This window comes from Prinia subflava, chromosome 12, assembly GCF_021018805.1.
Source record: "Prinia subflava isolate CZ2003 ecotype Zambia chromosome 12, Cam_Psub_1.2, whole genome shotgun sequence".
NCBI classification, from domain to species: domain Eukaryota; kingdom Metazoa; phylum Chordata; class Aves; order Passeriformes; family Cisticolidae; genus Prinia; species Prinia subflava.
Genome location: NC_086258.1, coordinates 7,329,092 through 7,354,340, shown reverse-complemented (window position 1 = coordinate 7,354,340; position 25,249 = coordinate 7,329,092). Strand labels below are relative to the sequence as shown.

General features: G+C 47.3%; 4 protein-coding genes across 17 annotated transcripts in view; 2 read left to right on the top strand and 2 right to left on the bottom strand.

Annotated features, from left to right (window-relative positions):
- Window positions 1-13,780, top strand: part of TSC1 (TSC complex subunit 1) — a 26,039-nt gene extending 12,259 nt beyond the window's left edge. For 2 of the 6 annotated variants that reach the window (XM_063409595.1, XM_063409594.1), the window contains exons 7-23: window positions 862-1,016; window positions 1,293-1,366; window positions 2,797-2,975; window positions 3,418-3,527; window positions 3,745-3,868; window positions 4,225-4,340; window positions 4,572-4,644; window positions 5,284-5,382; window positions 5,475-6,042; window positions 6,262-6,305; window positions 6,816-6,982; window positions 7,838-8,020; window positions 8,371-8,481; window positions 8,971-9,093; window positions 10,036-10,223; window positions 10,330-10,491; window positions 10,768-13,780. In XM_063409595.1, the coding sequence (XP_063265665.1) occupies window positions 862-1,016; window positions 1,293-1,366; window positions 2,797-2,975; window positions 3,418-3,527; window positions 3,745-3,868; window positions 4,225-4,340; window positions 4,572-4,644; window positions 5,284-5,382; window positions 5,475-6,042; window positions 6,262-6,305; window positions 6,816-6,982; window positions 7,838-8,020; window positions 8,371-8,481; window positions 8,971-9,093; window positions 10,036-10,223; window positions 10,330-10,491; window positions 10,768-11,248 (2,957 nt within the window). In that variant the 3' untranslated portion in view covers window positions 11,249-13,780. The remainder of the gene's footprint in view (window positions 1-861; window positions 1,017-1,292; window positions 1,367-2,796; window positions 2,976-3,417; window positions 3,528-3,744; window positions 3,869-4,224; window positions 4,341-4,571; window positions 4,645-5,283; window positions 5,383-5,474; window positions 6,043-6,261; window positions 6,306-6,815; window positions 6,983-7,837; window positions 8,021-8,370; window positions 8,482-8,970; window positions 9,094-10,035; window positions 10,224-10,329; window positions 10,492-10,767) is intronic. The other 4 variants (XM_063409599.1, XM_063409597.1, XM_063409598.1 and 1 more) reach the window with 4 other exon arrangements.
- LOC134557015 (sperm acrosome-associated protein 9-like) lies at window positions 13,173-25,249 on the bottom strand. Of its 4 annotated transcripts, none has more exons than XM_063409606.1 (5): window positions 25,185-25,249; window positions 22,331-22,404; window positions 21,571-21,732; window positions 18,948-19,150; window positions 13,173-18,456 (listed from the first exon to the last, which is right to left on the bottom strand). In XM_063409606.1, exons 3-5 carry the CDS (start codon window positions 21,712-21,714, stop codon window positions 18,126-18,128), a joined length of 678 nt encoding a protein of 225 aa, XP_063265676.1. In that variant the 5' UTR covers window positions 21,715-21,732; window positions 22,331-22,404; window positions 25,185-25,249; the 3' UTR covers window positions 13,173-18,125. The 4 variants fall into 4 exon arrangements, 3 of the variants coding, with proteins under 3 accessions (XP_063265676.1, XP_063265678.1, XP_063265677.1); XM_063409608.1 differs by having other exon boundaries at window positions 25,171-25,236; XM_063409607.1 differs by having other exon boundaries at window positions 25,143-25,208.
- AK8 (adenylate kinase 8) overlaps window positions 22,506-25,249 on the top strand; it is a 68,228-nt gene continuing 65,484 nt past the window's right edge. For 2 of the 5 annotated variants that reach the window (XM_063409602.1, XM_063409600.1), the window contains exon 1: window positions 22,506-22,746. In XM_063409602.1, the coding sequence (XP_063265672.1) occupies window positions 22,521-22,746 (226 nt within the window). In that variant the 5' untranslated portion in view covers window positions 22,506-22,520. The remainder of the gene's footprint in view (window positions 22,747-25,249) is intronic. The other 3 variants (XM_063409603.1, XM_063409601.1, XM_063409604.1) reach the window with 2 other exon arrangements.
- Window positions 22,776-25,170, bottom strand: SPACA9 (sperm acrosome associated 9). Of its 2 annotated transcripts, none has more exons than XM_063409610.1 (5): window positions 24,786-25,051; window positions 24,524-24,688; window positions 24,210-24,412; window positions 23,580-23,718; window positions 22,776-23,471 (listed from the first exon to the last, which is right to left on the bottom strand). In XM_063409610.1, exons 2-5 carry the CDS (start codon window positions 24,665-24,667, stop codon window positions 23,385-23,387), a joined length of 573 nt encoding a protein of 190 aa, XP_063265680.1. In that variant the 5' UTR covers window positions 24,668-24,688; window positions 24,786-25,051; the 3' UTR covers window positions 22,776-23,384. The 2 variants fall into 2 exon arrangements, with proteins under 2 accessions (XP_063265680.1, XP_063265679.1); XM_063409609.1 differs by lacking the exon at window positions 24,786-25,051 and adding an exon at window positions 25,062-25,170 and having other exon boundaries at window positions 23,318-23,471.

Genomic DNA, 25,249 nt, shown 5'->3' with positions numbered 1-25,249 from the left:
AGAATTTAGAAGTCTCTCAGAATCTTCCATGTGGTGCTGCTACTGCATGAAATTTCACTGAACCAAAGTACTGCCCTGATGACAGTGAAAAGCAGAGATTGATCTTAATGGAGAGAGAAGGGAAAATGCTAATGTTTGAGACAGATTTTGAGGAATTTAATATTCCCAGGTATCAGTGGGGAGGGGAAAGAAGCAACATATATAAGAGTTTATTTTAATGTGCAACTCTCAATAGTCATGAAGGTTGATAAAACTGGTTTTCTCAGAGCCCTGGCTTTGCTGGATTTGTTGTAAGGGGTCTGATGTCTAACACCAGCAGTATCTGTGAGCGTGGCTCATGGCTGAATGAACAAATGCTGTGTTAAGCACATAGAGCTGCTATTTAGAGAGCCATTCTGCATTGCAAGTAGGATTGGAACTTCTGAGGTGAATACTGAGATTTGTCTGTTGTGATTGCTGTTAGTGGCTACAAGCTTTTACTTCTTACCTTTTGAAGTGAAACAAACCTTAGTTTCCTTTTTAATCATTACAGTATCACAGTATCATTCAGTCAGTCTTACTCTGGCTCACTGTCTAGAAGAGTTTCAGGTTTTAACTGGAATAAAATCAGAGCTGTGCTTTGAGAATGACAGCACTCTGGTTGAAATTAATGGTCCTTATCCTAATTTCTGGTTTGCTGTGAGCTGATGACTAAGTGTTGCTTGTTTTCTGAGAAAACTTCACAGTTTCACTAGGGACTATTTGTACCTCAGAAGACTTGTTCCAGTTAACATTTCAAATTTAAAAGTACTTCACTTGCATTCTTAGAAATTCTGTTCTTTTCTCCAATGTAATGAAAAAGATTCTAACTACTTTTTCCAGGTCATGTGGCAGAGATTTATCTTGTCCATCTTCATGCCAGCGTTTATTCTCTCTTTCATCGTCTTTATGGAATGTATCCTTGCAATTTTGTCTCCTTTCTGCGCTCTCACTACAGTATGAAGGAAAACCTGGAGACCTTTGAAGAAGTAGTCAAGGTAAAATGCTGCTCATCTGTGTATTTATAGCTATATATTCAAATTAAATGCAATTAATTTGCTAATTCAGCTGAGGGCTGTTCAACAAAACAGTATAAAATCGAGTGATTTAACTGAAAGCTCAGTTGGGATCAACTCTTGAAGCTGTGTATTAACCTTACCTGTTAAATGTAACTTTCTGAACTATTTAGATCAGTAGTTTGCTCACCAGCTTTGTGTGGTTTAGTGGAACCCAAAGGTGCTGCACTGATAACAAATCCTTCTTCTTCCTCCCAGCCAATGATGGAACATGTGCGAATTCATCCAGAGTTAGTGACTGGATCCAAGGACCACGAACTGGACCCACGAAGGTATTGTATGTTCTCACTGCTATTAGCAAAGGCTCAAACTGAGCAGCTTTCTCTGGGGTTATTTCAGAAGGCTGCAGCAAAATGTTTTCAGTCAGCAACAGTTTGTGTGGGGGTGTTTTCCTACCCAGATTTGTAGGTGCACCAGGTAAACATGTGGACTTCCCTCATCCCAGCTTACAGCTGGATGAATAAGCAAAAACTGTTGAGAAAGGTTATTAACAACAATGTTGGGGTTCTAAATTCATTTTGTGTCTGGAATGGCATCTGTCTTCTACTTTACTTTATCTTATTTTTATGACTTAATGATCAAACATCCTCATAAAGATCTAAAACAGTTTGCTTATAATGAATAAAGTGAAACTGCCAGAGATGCTTCATTGGCTGAAGGTTTGGGTTATATTCCTTGGGTTTCTTGAAGTATTTGATGGGATTTAAGTGTTTAAAATGGCTTCAGTGTGTCTTGTTTTGGTACCTAGATATTGGTTCATTTAACAGATCAGTTCTTTTAACAGGTATGTGTTAACATTATCAGCTGTATTAGTTTTCTTTAGCAATAGGCTCATTTGCCTGCAGCAGCACCACTTGCTGCTTTTCTCTTGTCTCCACAGGCCCAGCCACTGAAGAGGAGAATTTGACTCTTGTTGCTGCACAGTAGTGCTCTTGCCCTGCTTTTCAGAGCCACTAGGAAATCACTCCTAACTGGGAACCCATTGAATGTCACAATGCTCAATTTTGCAGGGGGGAGGGTGGCACCACTCAGGAGCACAATTGGCACAAACCTACCAGTGGAAGCCTTCTGTTCTGGTATCTTGGACAAGAGAGTATTTTTAATTTCCAAAGCAGCCCAGCCTTTAACAGACAGCCTTCAAGGCTTTCTCTTCTTTACAGTGAACATCCATCCCCTGAAATATTGGGCAGATCTAATCTGGCTGCTTAATTTAGTGAGAAGTAGTTTTCAGGATGAAGGAGATTGTAATAGTAAAAAAGATTCCCCAAACTTAAGAGGAAAAACACAGATCTGAAACTGGCATTGCAGACAGTGTTTGCTTAAATAATACAGATTCCCTCACTGCTGGCATGTCTAAATTTTGACTACCAACATCTGAGTGTAGTTGAGCTGATTTCTACAGCTGCTGAAGCTCAGGATCCAGCAAGTCTTCGTATGCTGTTCCTCCTTTCCAGAGTGCTCCATGGCAGACCTTCATGGATCTCTGTGTCAGAGCTGTTTGTCTCCTCTTTGAGACCCCCTCTCTCACAAGTCATCTGGTTGCAATTTCTGTCTGGTGCCTTGTTCCAGTTTGGCTGGGAGCATGCAAAGCTGCCTGGAACAAATGAGCCATCCTGCAAGCCAATTCCTCCTATCTCCAGGAACTCTTGTTTTTAACAATAATTGACTAACTTACTCTTTTGGATCCAAAAACTGTCTGCAGGTGGAAAAGACTAGAAACTCATGATGTTGTGATAGAATGTGCCAAAATCTCCCTGGACCCTGCAGAAGCCTCGTATGAAGATGGTTATTACTCTGTGTCTCGGAAACTCTGCACAAGCTTAAAACATCATCAAACTGACCCCAGTGCCAGCTCTTACATTGACACACAGAGCAGCTATGGTAAGACCTGCCTGATGGCTAATCAATACCCAATTGCTGGAGGAGAGCTGGCCCTAGAGCAAAAAAAATCCATGTCACTAATTTATCCCACTTAAAGTCTGATTTTTAGGCACCAGAAAATAAACTGTCATTAAAAAAAATAAATACAAAGTTGTATTTTCTATGTGCAGACATATTACAGTGTGTTCTCAACATTGTCTCTTCATCTCCTGTCTTACCTACCCCAAAGCGACAAAAAAAAAAAGAGAAAACTGCAGTATAATGTATTCAATAGATATTTTCTTGGGCTGGAAGAAAAGTCTCTAGCTACAAATGTATATGTTGAATGGATTTGAAATGCTTTGATTAAAAGCCTTTTAGTCCTAGCCAGAAGAATCATGGGTTTGTATTTGATGTGTTGTGTGCTTTGGAATTTTGATTGTCTCTTTTATTTAACTTTCAGGGACTTCTACCCCATATTCCACTCCTCGGCTAACACTATCACAAATGCCAGGGCAGCTACCTCAGATTCTGAGCCCACAGTCCACGAGGCTGTCAACTGAGCCACAGCAGGTAAAGCAGAAGATGAAGCCCAGCAAGTTTTCATTCTTTGCACTTCCATAGTTTGTGCCAGTCTTAAAAATCCATGGTTTTGAGCTGTGCTGTGAGTTTTTCAGAAGCTGTGTTCGTTTCACATTTAATCTCTGCCTGATTTCCTGTGTGAAAACCTGGATCCAGGTGCTTCACATGCCCCTTTTCTGAGCTCTGCTGTGTTTTGCTCTGTGCTCAGGTCACCATCTGGAGCCCTTCTGCAGTGTGTGGTATGACCACGCCACCGACGTCCCCCGGCATTGTCCCGTCAGAGTCATCCCAGTCTGCATCACAGCCCTACAGCAAAGCTTTTGGCACATCTGGTACGTGCTGCCTTTTGGAATTAGGCCTTCGAGGTTTGTTTTGCTGGAAAGTCTGGCTGTAAATTTTGCTGGCAGTTTTTATGGAATGCCAGTTGATAATGCTTGGGTGATTACTCCTGTGAACTGAGTGCCTCACCTAGAGCAGTGCTGATGCAAACTGAGAGGAAATCTGTGAATTCAGTGCCAAAGCCTGAAACAACCTTTGGGAAGCTGCATTTTTGTGTTGATAAACAGTTAAAAGAGATTTAAGAAGTAAATGCTCTGAGATGGTGTTTAAATGTACAATTCTTCACATGCAATGTTCAGCTGAAAGGAGGAAGGGGGAGCCTGCTGAGAGAACTTGTGCTCCTTTTCAGCAGGGGGGAAAGGAACACCTTTGGGAACACCAGCCACATCTCCTCCTCCATCCTGCACTTCAGATGACTTTGTGCATGTTTCACTCCCTTCAGCTGCTGCCACACCTCCTAAAAAGGTATTGCAAAATTCTTGTGCTGAACTAATCTTGGTTTTTTTCATTGACTTGCCTTAATGCAGTGACCTTAACTGAGAAAGAAAAATCAGAGTAGGTGGTTTATAAAAAAAACAACTTGCATTTCACTGCAAAAATTCTTCTAAATGTAGACAGCTATTGCCACTTCCAGCTGCACAGTTGCCAATGAAATCTCAGGCAGTTAATGTATTCTGGGTTTTTTTTGTTTTCCAGGAGGACAAACCAGATTCTGGGAGGCCTTTACTGTACCGACAGCAAAATGTCATAAACAGCGATAAATCATTGGGTAAACTCCATTTTTCTTTCCCCACTACTTCAACTTATTGTAAACAGCTCCAGTTTTTATTGACACTTGTTCCAATTCCCAAACACTTTTCCACAGTTATTTTTTTCCCCCCTGAGTTCTTTGTAGTTCCAGGATCCTGCCTTAACCTGTGATTCAACTTAAAACCTTGTGATGCTTCTGATTTCAGTTTAACTGTTCATGTCCAGAAATAGCTTGAGATTTTTTTTACCTTGCTCTCCTGCATATTTAAAAATATAATGATGATTATTAGAAGCAGCAAGTTGTATATGAAATTTTGCTTCAATAAGTTATCTGTCACATGTCTGGATCAATCTGTGAGGCTGCAGGTAAGGGTAGATATGATGCTCCCTCTTAAAGGCCTTCCTCACAGAGGTTGTGCAATAGCAAGTGTTAAATGTACAAAATTATGTTTTGGGATCAGGACTGATCTCTGAACTGTTTTCCACATGGAATGGAACAGGAGTAATATACCTTCCTCCTCTGAGGAGGCATCTGAAGGAGAGACAAGCTTTTATTCTGGGGACCTTGCAGCAGTAAAAGACTTGTGTTTTGTGCTGTGTTAAGCTTGGAGAAGACAGCATCTGTACAACTAACTTTTTGTTTCTGGTTTTTTTTTAGACATACCCAGTAGTAAAAGTTCGGTAACCTTAAGTGATCTTCCAGAGTTTTTAGGAGGGTTGTCGTTTGAAGACAGCGCTGAGAAGGACAGAGAGGAAGGTAATGTCTGCCCTCCTTACCTACATCTTAGCTAAGGAAATGTTTATTCTGTTGAAACACCAGATGCATCATGATGCTCCCCCTCTCCTCAGATGCAATATCTAAAGAGATCTCCGAGATCACCACCGATGCTGAACACATGGTGCCTAGAGGAGGATTCGACTCCCCGTTTTACCGCACAAATGAAAGTCTGTCAGGCTCTCAGAAGAAGACCCACTCAGCAGCCTCCAGTGTTCAGGGACACAGCCAGACCTCTGAGCCTTTAACATCTCTGGACAAGCCTGGGCCTGAGGGTGCACGGGAAACACCCAAACAAACCTTTACTCCCATAGACAAGCCCTGTGCAGGCCCTGGGGAAAGCCCTGCTGGGAACAGGGAGGGAACCTCTGGGGAGCCGAGTATTCTCACTCCCAGCCCGTGCAAAGTACCAGCACAGAGGAGAGTGGTGTTTGGGAGTGGGCAGCCTCCCCTCTATGAGCACCTCTTTGAGGTTGCATTACCAAAGACTGCCTACCTCTTTGTTGGCAAGAAGACTGAGGAGCTGCTAAAGAAAGCCAAGGGAACCCAGGATGAAGACTGCATGTCCTCGACTTCTCCTGTGGAAGTGCTGGACAGGCTGATTCAGCAAGGAGCAGATGCACACACTAAGGAGCTGAACAAGTAGGTGACTGAAAGTCTTACTTTGCAGACTTTATTGTTACTTTTTTTTGTGCTGCCTTAATTTTAAGCTGTGTTGGAAAAGCAGCTGTACAGTTCCTTCCTAATCTTTTTATACCAACTGACCTTAATTGTATTTTTACCAGGCTATAAGCTCTTTTGAGGTGAACATTCCATTTTGTTACTAAAACTTACCTGTTAATGCTGCATTTTCTTTTTTAGATTGTCTTTGCCAAGCAAATCTGCTGACTGGACTCACTTTGGAGGTGAGGAAATTTCTTGTGTTTTGGCAATCTGTTCCTCTATTATTAGACTTGCTTAAACAGTGACCTGCATACTTTTTGCTTGTGGGTTTTTAACTAATGCTGCAGAAAGATGATGCCCTCCACTAAGTCGTGGTTCCTCTGCTTAGCAAGTAGCTGTGTTCCAGAGAGATGAGCTGTGTTTTTCATCTTTGAAAAGCGCAAAATTCTAGACACTTCTGCTTTTGACCATTTCAGCCTTGCTAAGCTTCAGAGTGCTGCTGCTCTGATCATCTGACAGATCTTGCACCTTCTCACTGCTCGTTGAATCTAAATCTGATTGGTTTTCTTGCTTATTTATGTGTCTTTGTCTTAGTTTTGTGCTCTGAGGCTTCTGTAGTGATGTTGGCATGGCTTTTTTTTCTTACTCAAAGGAGCAATCCATTTGAGGGGTACATCCATCGCTTTGGGAAAAATGGAGATCAAATAACGCAGAGAGTGCAGCTCAGTAACCTCTTCTGTCTCCTGCTGCAGGTTCTCCCCCCTCAGATGAGATTCACACCCTGAGGAACCAACTCCTCCTGCTGCACAACCAGCTGCTGTACGAGCGCTTCAAGAGGCAGCAGCACGCGCTGCGCAACCGCCGCCTCCTGCGCAAAGTCATCAAAGCCACGGCTCTGGAGGAGCACAACGCTGCCATGGTGAGCAGGGACACAGCCCCACCAGTGGCTGAGGCACACGGGTGCTGCTACAAGTGTTAATTAGCCTGGCTGGTGTCTTTTGGTGTTAACGAAGAAGCCTCATTTGTCACTTCATTGAAGTCGATGTTTGTGGAGTGACTCGCGCATGAGTTCGTAGTTTGTGGTTGACTGCAGGCAGCTGAATCCTTCATGCTTGACCCCTGCCAGCGCTTGCCTTTGGGTAATGGTAAAACCATTCTCTGGCTTCCCTGTTAGTGCAGTGGTTCTTCAATTGCTGGCAAAACACCTTACTGCATGTTTGATAAAGTATTGTCCTTTTGCTCCTCAGATGATGACTGATAGCCAAAGCTTTGAAAACTCAAATGTTGTTTTCCAGAGGTGTTCACTGTGATAGAATTTAAAGATATAAGTGCACTGAAGGATGTCTCAGTACAGATTTAGGTGTGTTTCATAATATATTTTCATGACATAGCTAACTAATAGTTTCACCTTCTGATAATTAACTACAAGAGCCAAAAGCAGACTTTCCAAGTAGGTTTTGGGAGATAAAATGCTGCTTCAGCTGTGAGGCCCGAGTCCCTGTTGAAAGTGTGAGGAGCAGTGGAAAAACAGGCTATTGCTCATTGTGGAGTGTGGCTGTGAGTTTTCAGCCTGTCCACTCCTATCACCATTTCATCTCCTTTTCAGCCAAAACCAAGCCAAGCCCCAACAGTCTTGAGAACATGCTCTGTATGAAATGTTGTGTGTGTGGAAAAGTGTTTTGCTGCATGCTGGTAATGATAGCTTTGCTTGGCTGAGCATAGATGTCCTAACTGCTAAGCAGGTGTTTGATGCCTCATGTGGGATTCTTAACAGAAAGATCAGCTGAAACTGCAGGAAAAGGAGATCCAGGCCTTGAAACTGAGTCTGCAGAAAGAACAGGCGAGGTACCACCAGTTCCAGGAGGAACATGATAATATTGTGGCTCAGCTCCACAGCCAGATCCGACAGCTGCAGCACGACCGGGAGGAATTCTACAACCAGAGCCAGGAATTGCAGGTATGAAGCATCAACAAATTTGTTGTCTACTTACTGGTTTTAAAAATAACCTTCTTCATAACAAGGCATGAAATACCTGAGAGAAAGCTGCACATTTTTATTAGAGATATTGTCCTGATTCAGAATAACTCAGTGCTTAATTGAAAGTGCTTAACTTAGTATCGTCCTTTTATAGTTCTGTTTTGTCCTGTCTTCAGCTTGGAAATAGAAAAAGGCAGGTTCTTAGCTGGTTTTGAGGGGTCAGTATAACTTGATTTCCAGTGCTGGGGGTTTGCAGCCTCCCAGCCTGTGCCCTTGCTGTCCTTAATGAAGTTTCAGAACCCTGAGCAATTTTTTTGTTACTTGAACAGACCAAGCTGGAAGATTGCAGGAACATGATAGCAGATCTGAGGTTAGAGTTAAAGAAGGCAAACAACAAGGTGTGTCACACTGAATTGCTGCTAAGCCAAGTTTCTCAAAAGGTAAGAAAAGTCAGTGTTCCCATGGTGCCTTTGTGCCTTTCTGATTAATTTTTATCTGAAAATTTCCATCAGGTGCTTTTTCTTTCTTGATCTGAAAAAATCCTGTGCTGAGCTCCATAGAGTCTGATATTAATTGCACAAAAACAACACAGAAAAATGTATTTTGGTGAAGAAACTCTAAACTCAGTTAAACGGCTTCTGAAACTTCTTATTTTGGCATTTTCCACAACAGAGATTTGCAGATAGAGCATTATGAATTTGCATGAAAGCTCTGCTAAATATTGGTAACTGAGAGATATTGTTTATATCACAAGTTGAATGGAAATTAAAAGTTCTTTATGAAAACAACTGAACTACCAATGATGCATTGGATTTTAGCCTTTGTTTCCCTTCTTTATAAAAATACCCTGTGAACACAGTGCCCGTGAGCTGTGACTCTCCTGCTGAACTGTTCATCCAGTGCTGGATTGTGTTCCTTTCCCTCCCCAGCTCTCCAACAGCGAGTCGGTGCAACAGCAGATGGAGTTCTTGAACAGGCAGCTGCTGGTTCTTGGGGAGGTCAATGAGCTGTACCTGGAGCAGCTGCAGCACAAGCACACAGACACTACAAAGGTACCAGTGCAGAGGACTTTTGGGGAGGCTTCCCCTGAGGTCATCATCCAGCAGTTCCCAGCCTTGAGTTCAGAAGGAAAGGCCTTGTAACTTAACAGATTCTTTGTTCTGAAATTGATTTTCAGGGATTTGATTTTATATTTGATCTTCTGGTCACATTTTATTTCCTGTGGGTTTGAGGAATATCTTCAGTGCCCCTTCTGGAAGCTAAGGGGTTGTTTGGGTATACCTGGGGTCTCTTTTAGCCAACTGATGTAAATTCTTAGCAATTTCTTTTCCAAAGGCCAAGACTTTACTGTGCTCAAATGTAACTGACAGCAGATTGTTGGTATAATAATGCAGGGTAGTGCCAGAATTTGTGGAAAGACCGTAACAAGGATTTTACGGCTTTTCGTGAGGTGTTACTTTCAAATGAGCATCTCAGCCTTCCCACTCAGTCATTTTCCTATTAAAAGTTACTGGTAACTTCACTAAAACTTCTGTGGTTCATATGGTTTTACTTCCTGACTTCAAAGAAACCTTTTTCTAATTAGAAGCAAGTAAATTACACAACAATATAACTGTTCCTGCGTGAGAGCACGTAATTAAAGAAGGTGAATAATACGCTGAAAAAAACTGGTATTTAATGAAGGTCGTGTTGGAAAAATGGATTTAAAATAGAGTTTGTCTACTCTAATCCAGTGCAGAACTGGCAAGAGTGCTTTGATGAAAAGAGGTTTTCATAAGGAACATTATTGTGCTAATAAATTCCAGTGATGTGTAGTTATTTTAATAGTGTACATCCTCAGCAGGGCTGGTTTTCTATATCTGTTTTTAGGAACGCTCCTTTTATTCTGGCTTTCTTTAAAATGTGCCTATTTATAACATCAGAAACATGTCTAAACACCAATAAAAATAACACAGGATCAAATTATACTTTACCATTGTGTTGTTTGCTTCGAGGAGGTTGAAATGTTGCACGCTGCTTATCGGAAAGAACTGGAGAAAGCAAAGTTGTGTGTTCAGCAGCAAAGCCAAAGGCTCGATGCTTCCCAGAAAAGGATAGCTGAACTGGAATCTCAGCTTGCAAAAAAGGACCACCTCTTCCTGGAGCAAAAGAAATACCTGGAAGATGTTAAAATCCAAGCAAGGTAAGGGCTTCCTGTGTAACATTTTAGCTGTGCTTTGACAGATGCACTGTCACAGCTGAGGCAGAGCCTGGAGATTTTGGACATTGTGGTTTCTCTCTTTGCTCAGGGGTCAGCTGCAGGCAGTAGAAAGCAGGTACAAGGCCCAGAAAAGAATCACCCAGGCATTTGAGCTGGAGATCTTGGATCTGTTTGGGCGGCTGGAGAAGAGCAGCCTACTGAAAAAACTTGAAGATGATAAAACAGAAGCAGCTGAAGCAGCAGAGGAAAGGTGAGGGTGGTGGTGTGAAATCTGCAGGCATTATTACCACGTGGGATTATTACCAGTTTTGGATTTAAAAACAGTGGCTGTTTCAAAGCTGAGTATGTGACACATCTGGTTAACCCCATGTCACTCCTCCTTTGCCCCAGAACTGTGAAAGGAGACCTGTTGAAGTGCATACCCAGAGGCAGAAAGGGAAAGTAATCAAAGTAATCCACCCTATTTCCCTCTCCACTCTTTAATTGCTGTGATTTCCTTGACACTGTGTCCTCTCTCTTCCCCAAGCAGGCTGGATTGTGGTAATGAGGACACAGCAGGACACAGTGAAGAAACCATGGGTAGAAATGGAGAGACCAAACCTCCCAGCACCCGAGGCAGCAGTAGCAGCAAGGGGGGCAGCAGCAGCGAGCTCTCCACCCCAGAAAAACCCCAGAACCAGAGGCTGAGCAGTCGCTGGGAGACATCTGTGCTGCTGGAGCCCTCCTCTGCTGTCCCACTGACTGTAGGTTCACTCCCCAGCTCCAAGAGCTTCCTTGGAATGAAGGCACGAGAATTATTTCGCAACAAGAGTGAGAGCCAGTGTGATGAGGAGGGGCTCACCATCAACAGGCTGGCTGATGCCCTAAAGACTGAACAGTGTAAAGATCTAAGCATGGAGTCAAAGGCCCCTCCAAGCCCTGAGAACCTCTCACCTAAGCTCCAGGAAAGCAGTGTTGGACAGCTTCATATCATGGACTACAATGAAACTCATCATGACCACAGTTAAAGAGGAAGATAGTCAATCAGTGTTATTTTCATATTCTTGGCATAGAACAGGAGGCGTGAGTGCAAGTTTAACTAAAAGCTTTTATGTTTTTTTGGTCTGAGCAGTGGCTCATGCAGCGGAGCAGGATCGATGGCCACGAACGGAAGGAGGCTGCTGAATGAATGCAAAGTGGATTTTTGGGTCTGGAATTGAAAATGCCCAGCCTAACTCTTGCTTCTTTCTCAAATTCAATCCTTAGCAGCGTGTACTAATTTGAAGGGACAACTGTTAGCATTTGCAAGTATTTTTTTCCCTTTCTCCCTGTCCCCAGTTGAGTGGCTGCGTTTATGAACTTGAGTGCAATATGAGGCCAAATTAACATTTGTGAGTTTACTCTGAATGCTTTGTATTTCTTTGCAAGTTTCCCATTTAGAGCAGTTGGTTGTGCTGCATGTCCAGGTGACTTTGGTTCCTTTCATCCTGGAAAGAAGCAGCACTAGGATTTCCAGTGCATTCTCTATTTTTGCCTGTCCACTGTCCCACATCCGTCAGAGCCCGGCCTTCATTAGGCTGGAGTCTGATTGAGTACCCAAATGTTTAAAGAACATTGTACCTCTGCAAAATGATTCATTCACCCTAATTCATGATCATTGTTTATATTGTCCTTAACATTTCCTGGGAAGTTACATTGGAACAGACAGAAAGGAACTGGAGCTTGTAATGCAGAAGAGACCGTAGATGCTGAAGACTTGTCAAAACACCAGCTCAGATCTTCTTGGTGTTTGTAGTATTTGCCTGACAAACTGTGATTGACCTCACACTTGTTCATATTGGAAAGCAGTTTGGGTGGGAGAAGAGGAAAGAGGAAGCTTTACTCAAGTAGGGAGAGGATGCAGAACATGGAGGTAGAATTCTAAGCTTATGAAGATCTGCAGAGGAGGATTTGCTTCTCTAGTCAGGGAAATGTGCTGCTTCACACTCCTTCATAGTTCTGCTCTTTGTTCCTGGTCTGAGCAAGACCACCATGTATTGAGTCCAAGAAATTGGCTCCATTCTTCCTGGGAATACCTTTTCAGGCTTGACTTGGAGAACATGGTTTCCTCTGAGTGCTCTCCTACTCAGATTGCAGCACATTTTTGAGTTCAGCAGTGTCAGTTTGGCTCTAGGTCTCCCCACTTCACCCTCATCCAACTTCCTTAGATGACAGGGCTGAGGAGGAATCCTGCTCACACTGAAACCCGAATCCTGGCATGAAGCCTTTTGGTGTTAATCATGTTTTAAGTCAATTATGCACCTTCTGTGAAGGAGGATTGTGGGATCAGGGCTTGTCAGTGGTCAGACTCAATCTCCTTCGTGACAGAACAGGGCCTGCTGTTAGGAAGGCAGTGCTTGTTTTAAACGTCCCACATGGCTGGGTCCAGGTGTACTCAGACGGTTCAGGCTTCACAGTTCCCCTGCATCACACGTGGCCTCTTCTCCTAAACATTCTGTGGGTGGCAGCTGCTGTTTAAGAACCACCTCACACAGAAATCAAGTCCAAGCACACTTGCATTTGTAGTTCAAATCCCTTCTTAGCCCGGGTGGGAGCGAGGCCGTCAGAGCGGCTCATTCCTGACAGGACTCATCCTCCCATTCCCGCCTCCTCCGTAACTCCAAGGTCTGAATACATTTCTGCCTGTCTTAAATTATTCTCCGTGTCCTTTCAGTTGGTCAGTCGGAACTCTGAGAGTAGAGGTGAACTTCAGTGGTTGTGTCAAAGCTGACTCTGCATGGAGTAGAGAGTAGAGAGTTGGTTGTAAGTGACAGCCTGGTTTTGTCGGCGTCTTTAGGCTTTCTCAGACGTAGTGGTAGCAAACGTGGTAGCGCGTGTTTCGGTGAGGTTTGGAGGTTTCCTGCCCCTTTTCCTCTGGGTGCCAGCCCTGGGAGTGAACGGTTTGCACACACAGGGCCTGATGGGCCAGCTCAGCCAGGCCTGCTGGAGGAGCTCATTCCCATCCTGCTCTGCCCAGCCCAGATCTGGCGTCCCATGAGAGGCAGGTTTTGTGTCAGTCCCAAAAATGCCCTGGCAGCAACGCAAGCTCTTTGATAAGGTGGCTGTTTTTCTTCTTTTAAACAGGATTTTAGCACCAGGATAGTAATGGAAACCACTTTAGGTTTGTTTATGGACCACAAAGATTATGGAGGAACAAATTTTGCAATTTTCTTTCCTAAGTCTAAAAATCATGGATCTGCTGTATGTAGTTAACTTGCAGTTTGTTTGAAGGGGTCCCATCAGTGAAGTGGAAACAGATTTTTTTTAACTGACTGCTTTTAGTTAAATCTAAAATTGCTGTCTTTGTCAAGTTAATCTGTTCCCTGCCTCGCTCTTTGTAAGCATGTTAAACAATCCACATTAAATGCCATAAATATGAAATACGAGGAAATGGTACAATCGTAAGCTAAAGAGAACTTAAACCAAAAGGAGGTTTTGCTGTCCTTATTAGAATGTTCTAAAACGTCAAGGCAGTTGCTTGTGTTTAACTGTGAACAAATAAAATGTATTGTTTTGCACTACTCTGTGTTAGATTCCCTGGCAGACCTCTTTGGGACCAAACACATGGAAGGGAGTTGAGTGTCCAAGCATCTCCCCAGATGGGACAGTCCAGAGCAGGTCAGTGCTGCTGCCCCTTTGCACAGGATTCACCATTAGAAGCTCATTTTTGTGCATGGAGCCAAAGCCTTTTTTCCTTCTGTGACAGACAAACTCACCAACAATGTGCCAGTATAATCCATAAATGAGCTACAAACAGTTCAGTGCTGCAAATCCGCGGGTGAGCTTCTGCATGGCCTTGCTCCTGCAGGCCAGGACTGTACAGTGATTAGAGAAATTAATAGCTGCAAATGTTAGAGCCTTGTTTGCAGAGCTGGAGCTGCTGTCAGGACTTGGCTCTGTCTGTGCTTTCCCCTTCCATGCAGTGCACACACGAGGACACTTCCTTAGACCATGAGGAATTTTGGGACTACTGTTCTAAGCTTAACCTGGTGAGGTAAGATTATTCTCTTTTTTGTTTTGCTTTTTTCCCAGACTGGCACTTTCTCACTGGTTCTGGTCTTTCATTGGGTTTTATTTGGATTTTTTTTTCTCTTCTTGAAATAAATGAATATTTGAAAGATTGCCAAAGCAGTTTAGCAATCCATACACGAGCCTCAGCATTCCAGTTAAGGACTGAGCATAATTCTTAAATATGAGCAACATAGGCAGGGATCTAAGTTGTGCAAGTGACACATTGTGAACATGCCAAGTAATGTTTATGGAGAATTTCATACAGAAAATATCTTGGAGTTCAGTGGCACAGAAAGTTGTTTGCACCTCTGCACTGGGATTAGTTCTACTGATTAGTTTCATTTTACTACCCCATTAGCATGGGGTAGTAAAATGAAAACACCAAAAGGGAGTTTTACTTGCCCTACACAAAATGGGGTTTGAAATAAGGCATCCCTCAAGCTTGGCATTGAAAAGCTGCACTTGCCAGTGTAAAAAATCATTAGTTAAAAATTACCCATGGAAGTGTATTACTGGGGTACAAAAAGAGAAAAATTAAGTCTCCTCCTTACTAATGCCAAGTAGTACATTTCATAGTTCATAACATAGCTGATAATCACACAGGAGACATTAGGGAAGGAAATACTTCAAATTCAGGAAACTAAAATATCTTTGCTGATTGATTCTGATTGTTGGAATTACTTAGCTGCTGGCACAATGGTGGATTTTAAAAGTTACAAAATAGGAAATCACAGGAGTTGAGTTGCCTCATCCGTTCCTACTCAGGAGCTCTGCTAAGGAAGCCTGGTTTGCATTCCCATGGGCTTTGTTTTCCAGACAAGACTTGCAAATAATTGACTTATTGTCGTCATGATTTTGGTGTCTGTGGGCTTTACTCGGCTAAACCTTTTTTTTCCTGAAGGTCTTTTCACTGCAGTTTTGGGCTGGCTGATCTTTGCTGTCTGCCAGACGCTGTTCCTGCTCTCTGCAAAGCTGCCTCTGCTCGCTGTGCTCGATGCTCAGCTGACTGAAAGCTCGAACTGGTGCTGCACCACCACCAGGGGAATTCAGGACCCCCAGGAAAACCTCTCTGCCCCGGGGTGTGTATGATGTGGGGAGGTGACAGAACAGGCTGGTGGTGACAGGGAACAGCCGCTGGCTCTCCTGAGATTACAGCCCTGGGGATGGAAGTGGGAGCGGGCGCCCCACGGCTGCCCTGGGCTGTATCCCAGGGGTTGGGTGCCTGTGACCAATGTTTAAAAGGCTCTGTGGATTCAGGAGTGGGGACAGCAGGTGGTTGGAACTGTTCAGAAGTCGCTGCTGAGAGGTTTGGACACTGCTCTGAGGCGGCCGCTAGAGGTCCTGCCAAGCCCATCCTTCGCTCGGCTTCAGCTCCCGCGGCATCCCTGGGATGCTGAGGTTCCTCTCTCCCCTTCATGGTCCCCTCTGGTTCTCTCCAGAGCCCACCACCATCCCTGACACTTCATTTTAACTCCTCGGCTCTGAGCTGTGTCCTGCCCTCTCGGTGTGTGGGAGGCTGGAACCGCATATTGAACACACAGAATGTTTTAATGCACAACTGTTGGGATTGGAAGGGACCTTTAAAGCTCCTCCAGTTCAACCTCCTGCAGTGAGTGGGGACACCTTCAGCTACATCAGGTTCCTCGGTTTGACAAAAGCCTGGTTTGACCCTTAGCTGAATCCAAGGGGAGCACAGAGATAATTCATACAGATGCCAGGATTCTGTTGATATCATCTATTACCAGCCCATATCTCTGATTCAGCCTTTGAACAAAAAAGCAGCATTTATTTCCAGGACTAAGTGACAGATCTGTAGCAAAGTCAGCCTGGTGCCCTGCCTGGTTTCTCAGTGTGTATCTTGCAATTTTATGCTCACCGAGGCTAAAGTAAAACTTTATTGCACTTTTGTGTTTGGCATTTACATCCTGTTTATGTAAATTCTTCAAACAGCTTGATTTGTAGTAGAGGAAAACAATTCTTGCTGTATCTTTTTGTCTTTTGAAGTGTCCATCCACTCTGGAAGAGGAGAACTTGTATGGAAATTAAGTAATTTGTCTGGATGTTTTCGTGAGACTTAACTTTGCAGTCTTCCAACAGATTCTGGTCTTGTCATTATCAAACCTCAGACTGCAAGTTTTATGCACTCATTTTTCTGCTTGGATCTTAAAATTTTGGCTGCATGACACTGACTGAAAGGATAGGGCCAGATTAGAAATTATTATGAAGATTTGGGAACTGTTTTGTGTCTGTATGAATCTTATTATTAAAATTTGGGAACTTTTTTGTGTGCATCACCTTGGTCAGGTGCAAAACAACAACTGCACTGGAATTGTGAGCAGTGGTGGACTGGCTTTGGTAGGACTGTTCTGACAAACCATTTTTGCTGTGCTCATCCCTGGAAGCTGAAAGTGAGCTGGAGGATAATTTTGGTCTCCTCACAGCCTGTGTGTTCAAATTTAAACCACAGGACTGGGCCAAGAAGGTTGGAAACAAGATCTGGGAATAGCATCTCTTGTGTCCCAACACTTGTCATTGTTCAGTCCTCGCAGCTTGTCCTGAGCAGCTTTCCAAGACAGCAGCTGTCACTGGACACTTGTCTGCACCACGGACACAACGGGGCAGCTGCCAAAACTTGGATTTTTCAGCCTGAAGCTGCCTCTGCAGCAGGGATCTCAAGCGAAGCCAGAGAGGGTGATGGTGACATTCCACTGCCTGTGGCCCCAGCAGTGCCCAGGGCTCGCTCTGTGACCTCTGTTACCATTTTGAGTTCACCAAGGCTCAGCTCAGTTGGATCAAATCTCCCTAAAAATAGGGCTCTGCTCCAGCCTGGGTGGGTGCACTGCAGTGCAAGTGGACAGGGGAAAGGAAAAAAGTGCAGAACAACGTGGGGTTATGTGAGGAATAAGAATGCTTTCCATTTCATCTGACCTGTCATTCCTTCCTCTGTATTAATTCCTCTGTATTAATTCTCCTTTCTCTTTTTATCTGCTTGTTGCCAGAAACTGGTGATTTTAAGGCAAAAGCTTTCTCAGCAAGCTGAGCCTGCTATGCAAGGGAAATTGTTTATTCAGGAGTTTCTTCCAGCAGGAGGTAATTTGTCTGTGGGAGGGGAAAAGAGCAGTCAGACACAGGGAGGACACTTATTTAGGAAGGGCTGTAGGGTCTGACCATGTGCTGACCTCATGCTCCATATTTTGAGCCCCAGGGCCATCATGGCCCTGTCCCTTGGGTGAGGCATCTGGCCTAATGTACTCCTAACCTTGCCTTTAAACAGGGAAAGCACAGGCAGTTTAATGTGCAGTTTGAACAGGAACCATCTGAACATGATGCTCCCACCACATCTCCATGAATCACATGGACTGGAAATGGCTTTTACTTTATAGAGGTCTGAGGGCACAGGGGTGTTTTGGCTATTAGTGCATACAAACTGAACTCTGCTCTCCTTTAAATCTCCAGCTCTGATGGCACAGGAGTCATACAGGTGTAAGGGGAGATGTTCTGAGGAGCTGCAGGAGGCTGCAGCAGAGCAGAGCTGAAGAGCACTGGCCTCTAGCCAGTGGGCAGGTATGAGAAACCTCCTTAGTGTCCTGTAAACAGATTCTGTGGTCCAGCTAACCAAACTGTTTCTGGGAGCATGAGGGAATTTTAGAGACAGGTCTAAATGTCAAAGACATGTCTGAATCCATAATGCCAGGCCTTGGCATCACAGCCTTCAGACAGGCACGTTCCTCACACCGCTGGCAGGGCAACTCTTCAGAAAGTGGACTCAGGCTGGATCTCTGGTGTTCATTTCACTGTGTTTAATCATCCAGGCTGTTAAAGATGGTGAGCAGATGATGCAGGAGCTTTGTTCCTTTAATAGGGGTGTTTGCCTGGTGGTATCCAGGGAGCCTTTGATGGTTTCGGACGTTGATGTGCAGCCAGGAATTTCTTGAAATCTTTTTCCTGCAATTGCACATTTTTTTTGTTACTATTGCAGGTCTGAGTTGCAACGTGCCTAGGAGGAGTGAGTGTCTCCTTCTCGGATGTGGCATGTCCACGACTCACAATATACAGCGTGTGCCTCTTACTGTGGGTTACCCACTCCCACATGTTGTCTAGAACGATGGGGAGCAGGCTCACCACTGCCCCATAGCGATGCCTCGCTTCTTCCATGCTCAGGTAGTTCACTACAGCATGGGGATAGCTGTGGGACAGAGGGAGACAATTGGCAGAGGAGTCCCAGCACTGCAACCCTGAGATGCCCCATGTAAGAGCAGGATTGCACAACCAGACATTTCCCAGGGACAGAGTTGTATGTGGATATGAGAGTCCTGCCAAAAAGCACCCTGGTGTAGATCTGGGAGTCTTAGAGAGGACATGCAGACACTTGGCCTGCAGAAATTCTCTCTGTGCAGAGCAGGTCACCTGCCTGAGCCCTGCACGGCCCTCAGGGCGCTCACCTGCCCTGCCATGCACCAGGAAAAGGATGCACAAACAGAGCAGCACTCTGCTTGTGCAAGGACACGGCTGTGTTTTCCCTAGAGCTGCAACAGGAGCCTGGGCAGCCCCTTGGAGCCTGGGCAGAGCCAGGAAGGTGCTGTGACAGAAGTGTGGAGAAGCCAGGTGGGAATGTGCAGTGCCAGTGCCCCAGCACGGACAGGCAGGTGGCAGGAGCTGAGCTGAGCTGGCACCTACGTGGCTCGAATGGCAGTGAAGTCGTTGCTGTCGTTGAGGAGCACTTTGCACCTCTCCAGGAGGCAGTGGGTGACGCTGTCCCCAGGGTGCACCGTCTCCATCTTGTGGCAGAGGCTGCGCAGGTCGTTGCAGAGGGAGATGAACATGCTGAGGATGCGCCTGTCCGTGGAATTGTAGCAGTGGTGGTCCCTGTAGCACTGCACCTGCACAGGGGAGACCCACAGGTCAGACATGGCAAACTGCACTGAGCTTGTGCCCCAAAGGTGCTCAGGGTTACTGAGGAGAAGCTGCTTTCTCCTGTGGCTCTCAGGTGGGAGCACTGCAGGATGTTTGTTTATTTTGGGGAGGACTGGAGTGAGGGATGTGTCTGTCAGCCCCCTGAGCCTGCCTCAGCCCTGGAGCTGTAGGAGTGCCCCAGCACTGCAGGACAGGCTGAGTGAGTGTGGGGCCTTCTGTCTGCTCCCCCTGCCCCACCACAGCTGCCTGGGCAGAGCAGGGTGGGGAGTGACGGCAGTGGGAATGGCTGGAGTGATGTGTTTGATCTCCGTGGGTCTTTATGTGGCACATGGCTGCAAACTGAACCCATTTAACCCTGATTGTCCTGCTAACCTGTTAGAGCAAGGCTATTCCCTGCTTGCCCTGAGCAGTCATGTTACTCAGTCATGGCATAGCATGAGGAAATGTTATGCCAAGGCATTAAGTATCCTCTCCAAAGAAATTATGGGCTCTTCAAAATACAGAATCCTGTGTAGCTGGTTGGCAGCCAGAGCTGGGCTCCAACACCTCCAGTGCTTTCTGTAAGATTTCAGGACAAGGGGGAAGGAGCTGTTCCAGCATGGATGCAGTCTCTGCTTGCAGAAGAGCCATGGAATGTGCTTGGCTAAATTCTCACCAGGTTTGTAAAAAAAATTTAAAAATGGCCCCTAAGGGTCCATCTCCACTGCAGATTCCTCCTTCCACACTGTTTGCTGAGTGCTGTGTCCTTGTGAGTGGCAGGATCTTTTATTGCTGCTGTGAGCAGAAATAATCCTAAGGAGAGTATCCATTTAGCCTGGATGTTCACCAGTGGGATAACAGGACTTGCTGCCCACATGAACAACAGAGAGTTAATGCCCCTGAGTGGCCTGGATGGGGACCAGGACTACAGGAACAACTTGCAAGGACTGTCCAGTTCTGCACAAGCCAGACTTTACACCCTACTCCATGTAGGAATCTTTAAAGAGTTGTTGCCATTGCCTGACTGTGGTGTGCGCTCCCACCTTTCCACCTTCTGCGCTCTCCTCTCCTCCCTGAGGAATGTCATCACTCCTTGCTAAAAATGCTGCCACATAAAACTGCTGGGGGTTGGAAACTCAGCCATGTTCCAGAGCAATATCATTTTTTTCTGTAGTGTCTATATTTCCATGCAAAGAGAGCTGGCAGCCAAGTCAGCTGTGGGCTGACAGGCACATTTCTGTGTTTGCTGCTTTTATTCTTGTGCCCTCCCATGGCAAATTAAAAATAGGGAGAATGGCAGTGAATTAAATGGGTGCCTGCTTTTGTCACCAGTGAAGATTCTTTGTAGGGTTTTAGCTTCTTCCCAGTGCATCACCAGGGTGTGCTGCACCAGCTGCTCCCTGTCCTTCCCAGTACTTTGCTCTTTTCCCTTTCCCAGCCTCCCCCTCAGGGGTACAATTTGCCACCACCGAGTTCCTGTGTGGTGTCACAGAGGAGGCCATGGATCCATGGAGTTCTGAGGTCACCACCCACCAGGTTTCACCCTCACCACCAGCAGCCCTTCCACCAAGTACCCCTGGAATATCAGTGCTTCCAAAACCAGCATAAATGGTTTTCCCATCTCAATGGGAAAAAATGCTCAGTGCAATGTCTGTCACAATCCTCTTCACTGCAAGGAGCAAAGCCTTTAATATGAGGGAGAGGCAGCCCTTGGAAAAGACAACCAGCTCATTCTGTGTCCTAACCCTGACAGCAGCCTGGCTCTCACTCTGCCTTTGGCATCCATCTGGGTTTTGTGCCCGAGTTCTGCTGTCTCAACTCCACAGTTCTGATTTTATTTAGATTTTTTCTTTCCCCCCTCTGTCTCCAGGTGGTCTGAGTCCTACTTTTAAGTTCACCACGTTATAAAAATTCCAAGACAATTGACTTACCAGCCCAGAAAACCCCTTGCCGACTTGGGACTTTCAGCCCTCAATCCATCATCCTCCCTCTGTAACACAGCCATTATTTTTAATAAGCACTATAGAAAGATACAGCAGCACCAATACCAGGGGGAAGAGGCAGGCACGCTGGTTCCTGCAAGCTGAGGATTACAGATTCCATGTGTGGCTGGGGAAGCAGGCTTGGTTTGATTGTTTTCTTGTACCCTGTGTTTCTGGCTCTGCCTCAGCAGTGTTAAACTAAACCAAGTTCTGAAACCAGAAAGTTCAGCCATGAGATTCCTCCTGAGATAACGGGAGACCGTACAGGTTCTTCTCTCCCCACTTCTTCAGTTATACACAAGCATTCCTGTTGAGTTTTTGTCCATCTTCTCTTCAGTAAAAAACATTTCTTCATCCCTGAACCGGCCCCAGGCGCTGTCCCTGCTCTCAGGGGCAGGGAGCTCTTGGTGCTGGATCATTTGTACCTGCACGATGGATGACACAGGTCTCATCATGTCGTGGGCTTCCTCCCGGGTCCGTTCCAGCGCTCTGATAAACGAGAACTGCTGCTGCTGAAAGAGCTTGTAATTCTGCTCGATCTTTGTTAGGGTGTCCACTACCTCGTCCATGTTTACTTATTTGTGGATCTGGGGGCAGAAAGAAGAGAAAATGAGCTGCTTTTTAGAAATCATGTAATTTGAACTCTCGCCTGAGTTGGGATTGTGTAGGATAGTGCAAAACTTACAAAAATAAAAAAATAACCAAAGTAAAAAGCAGGAAAAAGAGGCGATCTCTTGTGTCAGAGCCCTGCAGTCCCCGAGCCCCAAGCAGTAAGTCAAGGAGTTGGTAACGATGCTGCAAAAAGAGGCAGAGAACCCCGAGGGGAGCGCTGACAGTCAGATGCCATAAACCCCTGTGAAGATAATGCGGGAGTGCATCGAGCGCGGCTGCGGTGGGGCCGCGGGGAGCCGGGGCTGCTCTCACGGCTGTGACAGCATGGCCTGAGCGGCTCCCGAACTGCCCCGCTCACCGGAGCCGGGCGGGCACGCAGCGCTGGGGGCCGGGCCGCGGTTACCCCGCCGCTCCTCACGGGGCCCATTTGGACCCTGCGGAAAGATGTGAATTTCTCGGGACAGCCTCGCCGGCAGCCCCGGCCCGCTGCCCCCCTCGGGCCGTTCGTGCCGCCGAGACCCCGCGCTGTGGGCGGCTCTCTCCTGTCCGCCCCCGCCCTCCCGCGGCTCCTACCGGCCGGGTGGTGGCGGCGGCGGGGCGGCAGCTCCCCGGGACGGGCGGCGGTGTCGGGGCCGCGGTGTCGGGGCGGTCGGGGCGGCCGGGCCGGCCGGGCTGAGCGGGCGGACAGCGCTGGCCGCGGGCCTCGGGCCCGCCGTTGCCACGGCAACCGTGACGCCGGGTCCATGGCAACCGTCGCTGTTCGATGACGTCTCCCACCCTCCCAATTGTTCCTAACGGGGCGGGGGGCGCGCCCACCATGTGGGGCGAGGTCCCGTCGTGCGGTGATGACGCGTCCTTAGCAACGCGTCTCGTTGCCAGGGGCGGCCATGGCGGAGGCGGAGGTGGCGGAGGCGGAGGAGGCGGCCCGGCCGTGGCCGCCGCCCGCGGGCGCCTACGCGGAGGAGCAGGGGCTCTTCCAGCTGCTGCAGGTGAACGGGAACCCCCGCCAGCCCCTGGCGGCGCGGGCTGGCCGGGCATGGCCGGGGGAGGCGGGCAGGGGCAGCGGTGCGGGCTCCTGGGGAGGCTGATGGGCGGGTGTCCGCGGGTGGAACATTTGTCTTTTAAACAGCGATGCTGTGGTCCAGCTAACCAAACTATTTCTGGGAGGGTGGGGGGATTTTAGAGACAAGTCTAAATGTCACAGACATGTCTGAATCCATAATGCCAGGCCTTGGCATCACAGCCTTCAGACAGGCAGGTTCTTCACACCTCTGGCTGTGGCCGGGAGGGGATGTTCCTCACAAAGAAGGCTGAGAAAATGTAAATCCTGTCCCAAATCACTTGTCCAAGACTCATGTCTGATAGATTAGAACCTGATGAGTCCAGACTGTTCCCTGCTCCCACTGCAGTGCTGGCCCCAGGCACCAGCTGTGGCTACAGCTCCTTCTGTGGGGACATGAGGAGGAGAGAGGGAATACCAGCAAGGGAGAGAAAACGCATCTGTCCCAGGCTGGCTGCAGGGCAACTCTTCAGAAAATGGACTCAGGCTGGATCTCTGGTGTTCATTTCATTGTATTTAATCATCCAGGCTGTTAAAGGTGTGAGATGATGCAGGAGCTTTGTTCCTTTAATAGCGGGGTTTGCCTGGTGGTATCCAGGGAGGTTTCTTGTTCAAACGGGGGTCTTCATACCCGCACCTCTGGCATTGTCTTTCCTGCAATTGTACAAATTTTTTTGTTACTAATGGAGGTCTGAGCTACAAAGTGCCAGCAGGTGGTGTTGGGGGAGTGGGTGTCTCTTTGGAGACACGTCCATGACTCACGTTCTGCAGCAGGTTGGTCTCACTGTGGGTTACCCACTCCCACATGTTGTCTAGAACGATGGGGAGCAGGCTCACCACCCCTGCATAGCGATTTCTTGCTTCTTCCCAGCTCAGGTAGTTCACTACAGCATGGGGGTAGCTGTGGGACAGAGGGAGACAATTGGCAGAGGAGTCCCAGCACTGCAACCCTCAGATCCCCCATGGAAGAGCAGGATTGCACAGCGAGCCATTTCCCAGGGATAGAGTTGTGTGTGGATATGAGAGTCCTGCCAAAAAGCACCCTGGTGTAGATCTGGGAGTCTTGGAGAGGACATGCAGACACTTGGCCTGCAGAAATTCTCTCTGTGCAGAGCAGGTCACCTGCGTGAGCCCTGCACGGCCCTCAGGGCGCTCACCTGCCCTGCCATGCACCAGGAAAAGGATGCACAAACAGAGCAGCACTCTGCTCGTGCAAGGACACGGCTGTGTTTTCCCAAGAGCTGCAACAGGAGCCTGGGCAGCCCCTTGGAGCCTGGGCAGAGCCAGGAAGGTGCTGTGACAGAAGTGTGGAGCTGCCAGGTGGGAATGTGCAGTGCCAGTGCCCCAGCACGGACAGGCAGGTGGCAGGAGCTGAGTTGAGCTGGCACCTACGTGGCTCGAATGGCAGTGAAGTCGTTGCTGTCGTTGAGGAGCACTTTGCACCTCTCCAGGAGGCAGTGGGTGACGCTGTCCCCAGGGTGCACCGTCTCCATCTTGTGGCAGAGGCTGCGCAGGTCGTTGCAGAGGGAGATGAACATGCTGAGGATGCGCCTGTCCGTGGAATTGTAGCAGTGGTGGTCCCTGAAGTACTGCACCTGCACAGGGGAGACCCACAGGTCAGCCATGGCAAACTGCACTGAGCTTGTGCCCCAGGCGCTGTCCCTGCTCTCAGGGGCAGGGAGCTCTTGGTGCTGAACCATTTGTACCTGCATGATGGATGACACAGGTCTGAACGTGTCGTGGGCTTCCTTCCGAGTGCGTTCCAGCGCTCTGATAAACGAGAACTGCTGCTGCTGGAAGAGCTTGTAATTCTGCTGGATCGTTTTTAGGGTCTCCACTATCTCGTTCATGTTTGGTTCTTATTTCTGGATCTGGAGGCAAAAAGGAGAGAAAGGAAGCTGCTTGTTAGAAATTATGCATTTCGACCTCTCGCTGAGTTGGGATTGTGTAGCATAGTGGAAAGCTTACACAAAACCAAAGTAAAAAGCAGAAAAAAGAGGCGATCTCTTGTGTCAGAGCCCTGCAGTCCCCGAGCCCCAAGCAGTAAGTCAAGGAGTTGGTAACGATGCTGCAAAAAAGAGGCAGAGAACCCCAAGGGGAGCGCTGACAGTCAGATGCCATAAACCCCTGTGAAGATAATGCGGGAGTGCATCGAGCGCGGCTGCGGCGGGGCCGCGGGGAGCCGGGGCTGCTCTCACGGCTGTGACAGCATGGCCTGAGCGGCTCCCGAACTGCCCCGCTCACCGGAGCCGGGCGGGCGCGCAGCGCTGGGGGCCGGGGCCGCGGTTACCCCGCCGCTCCTCACGGCAGCTCCCCGGGACGGGCCGCGGTGTCGGGGCCGCGGTGTCGGGGCCGCGGTGTCGGGGCCGCGGTGTCGGGGCCGCGGTGTCGGGGCGGCCGGGCCGGCCGGGCAGAGCGGGCGGACAGCGCTG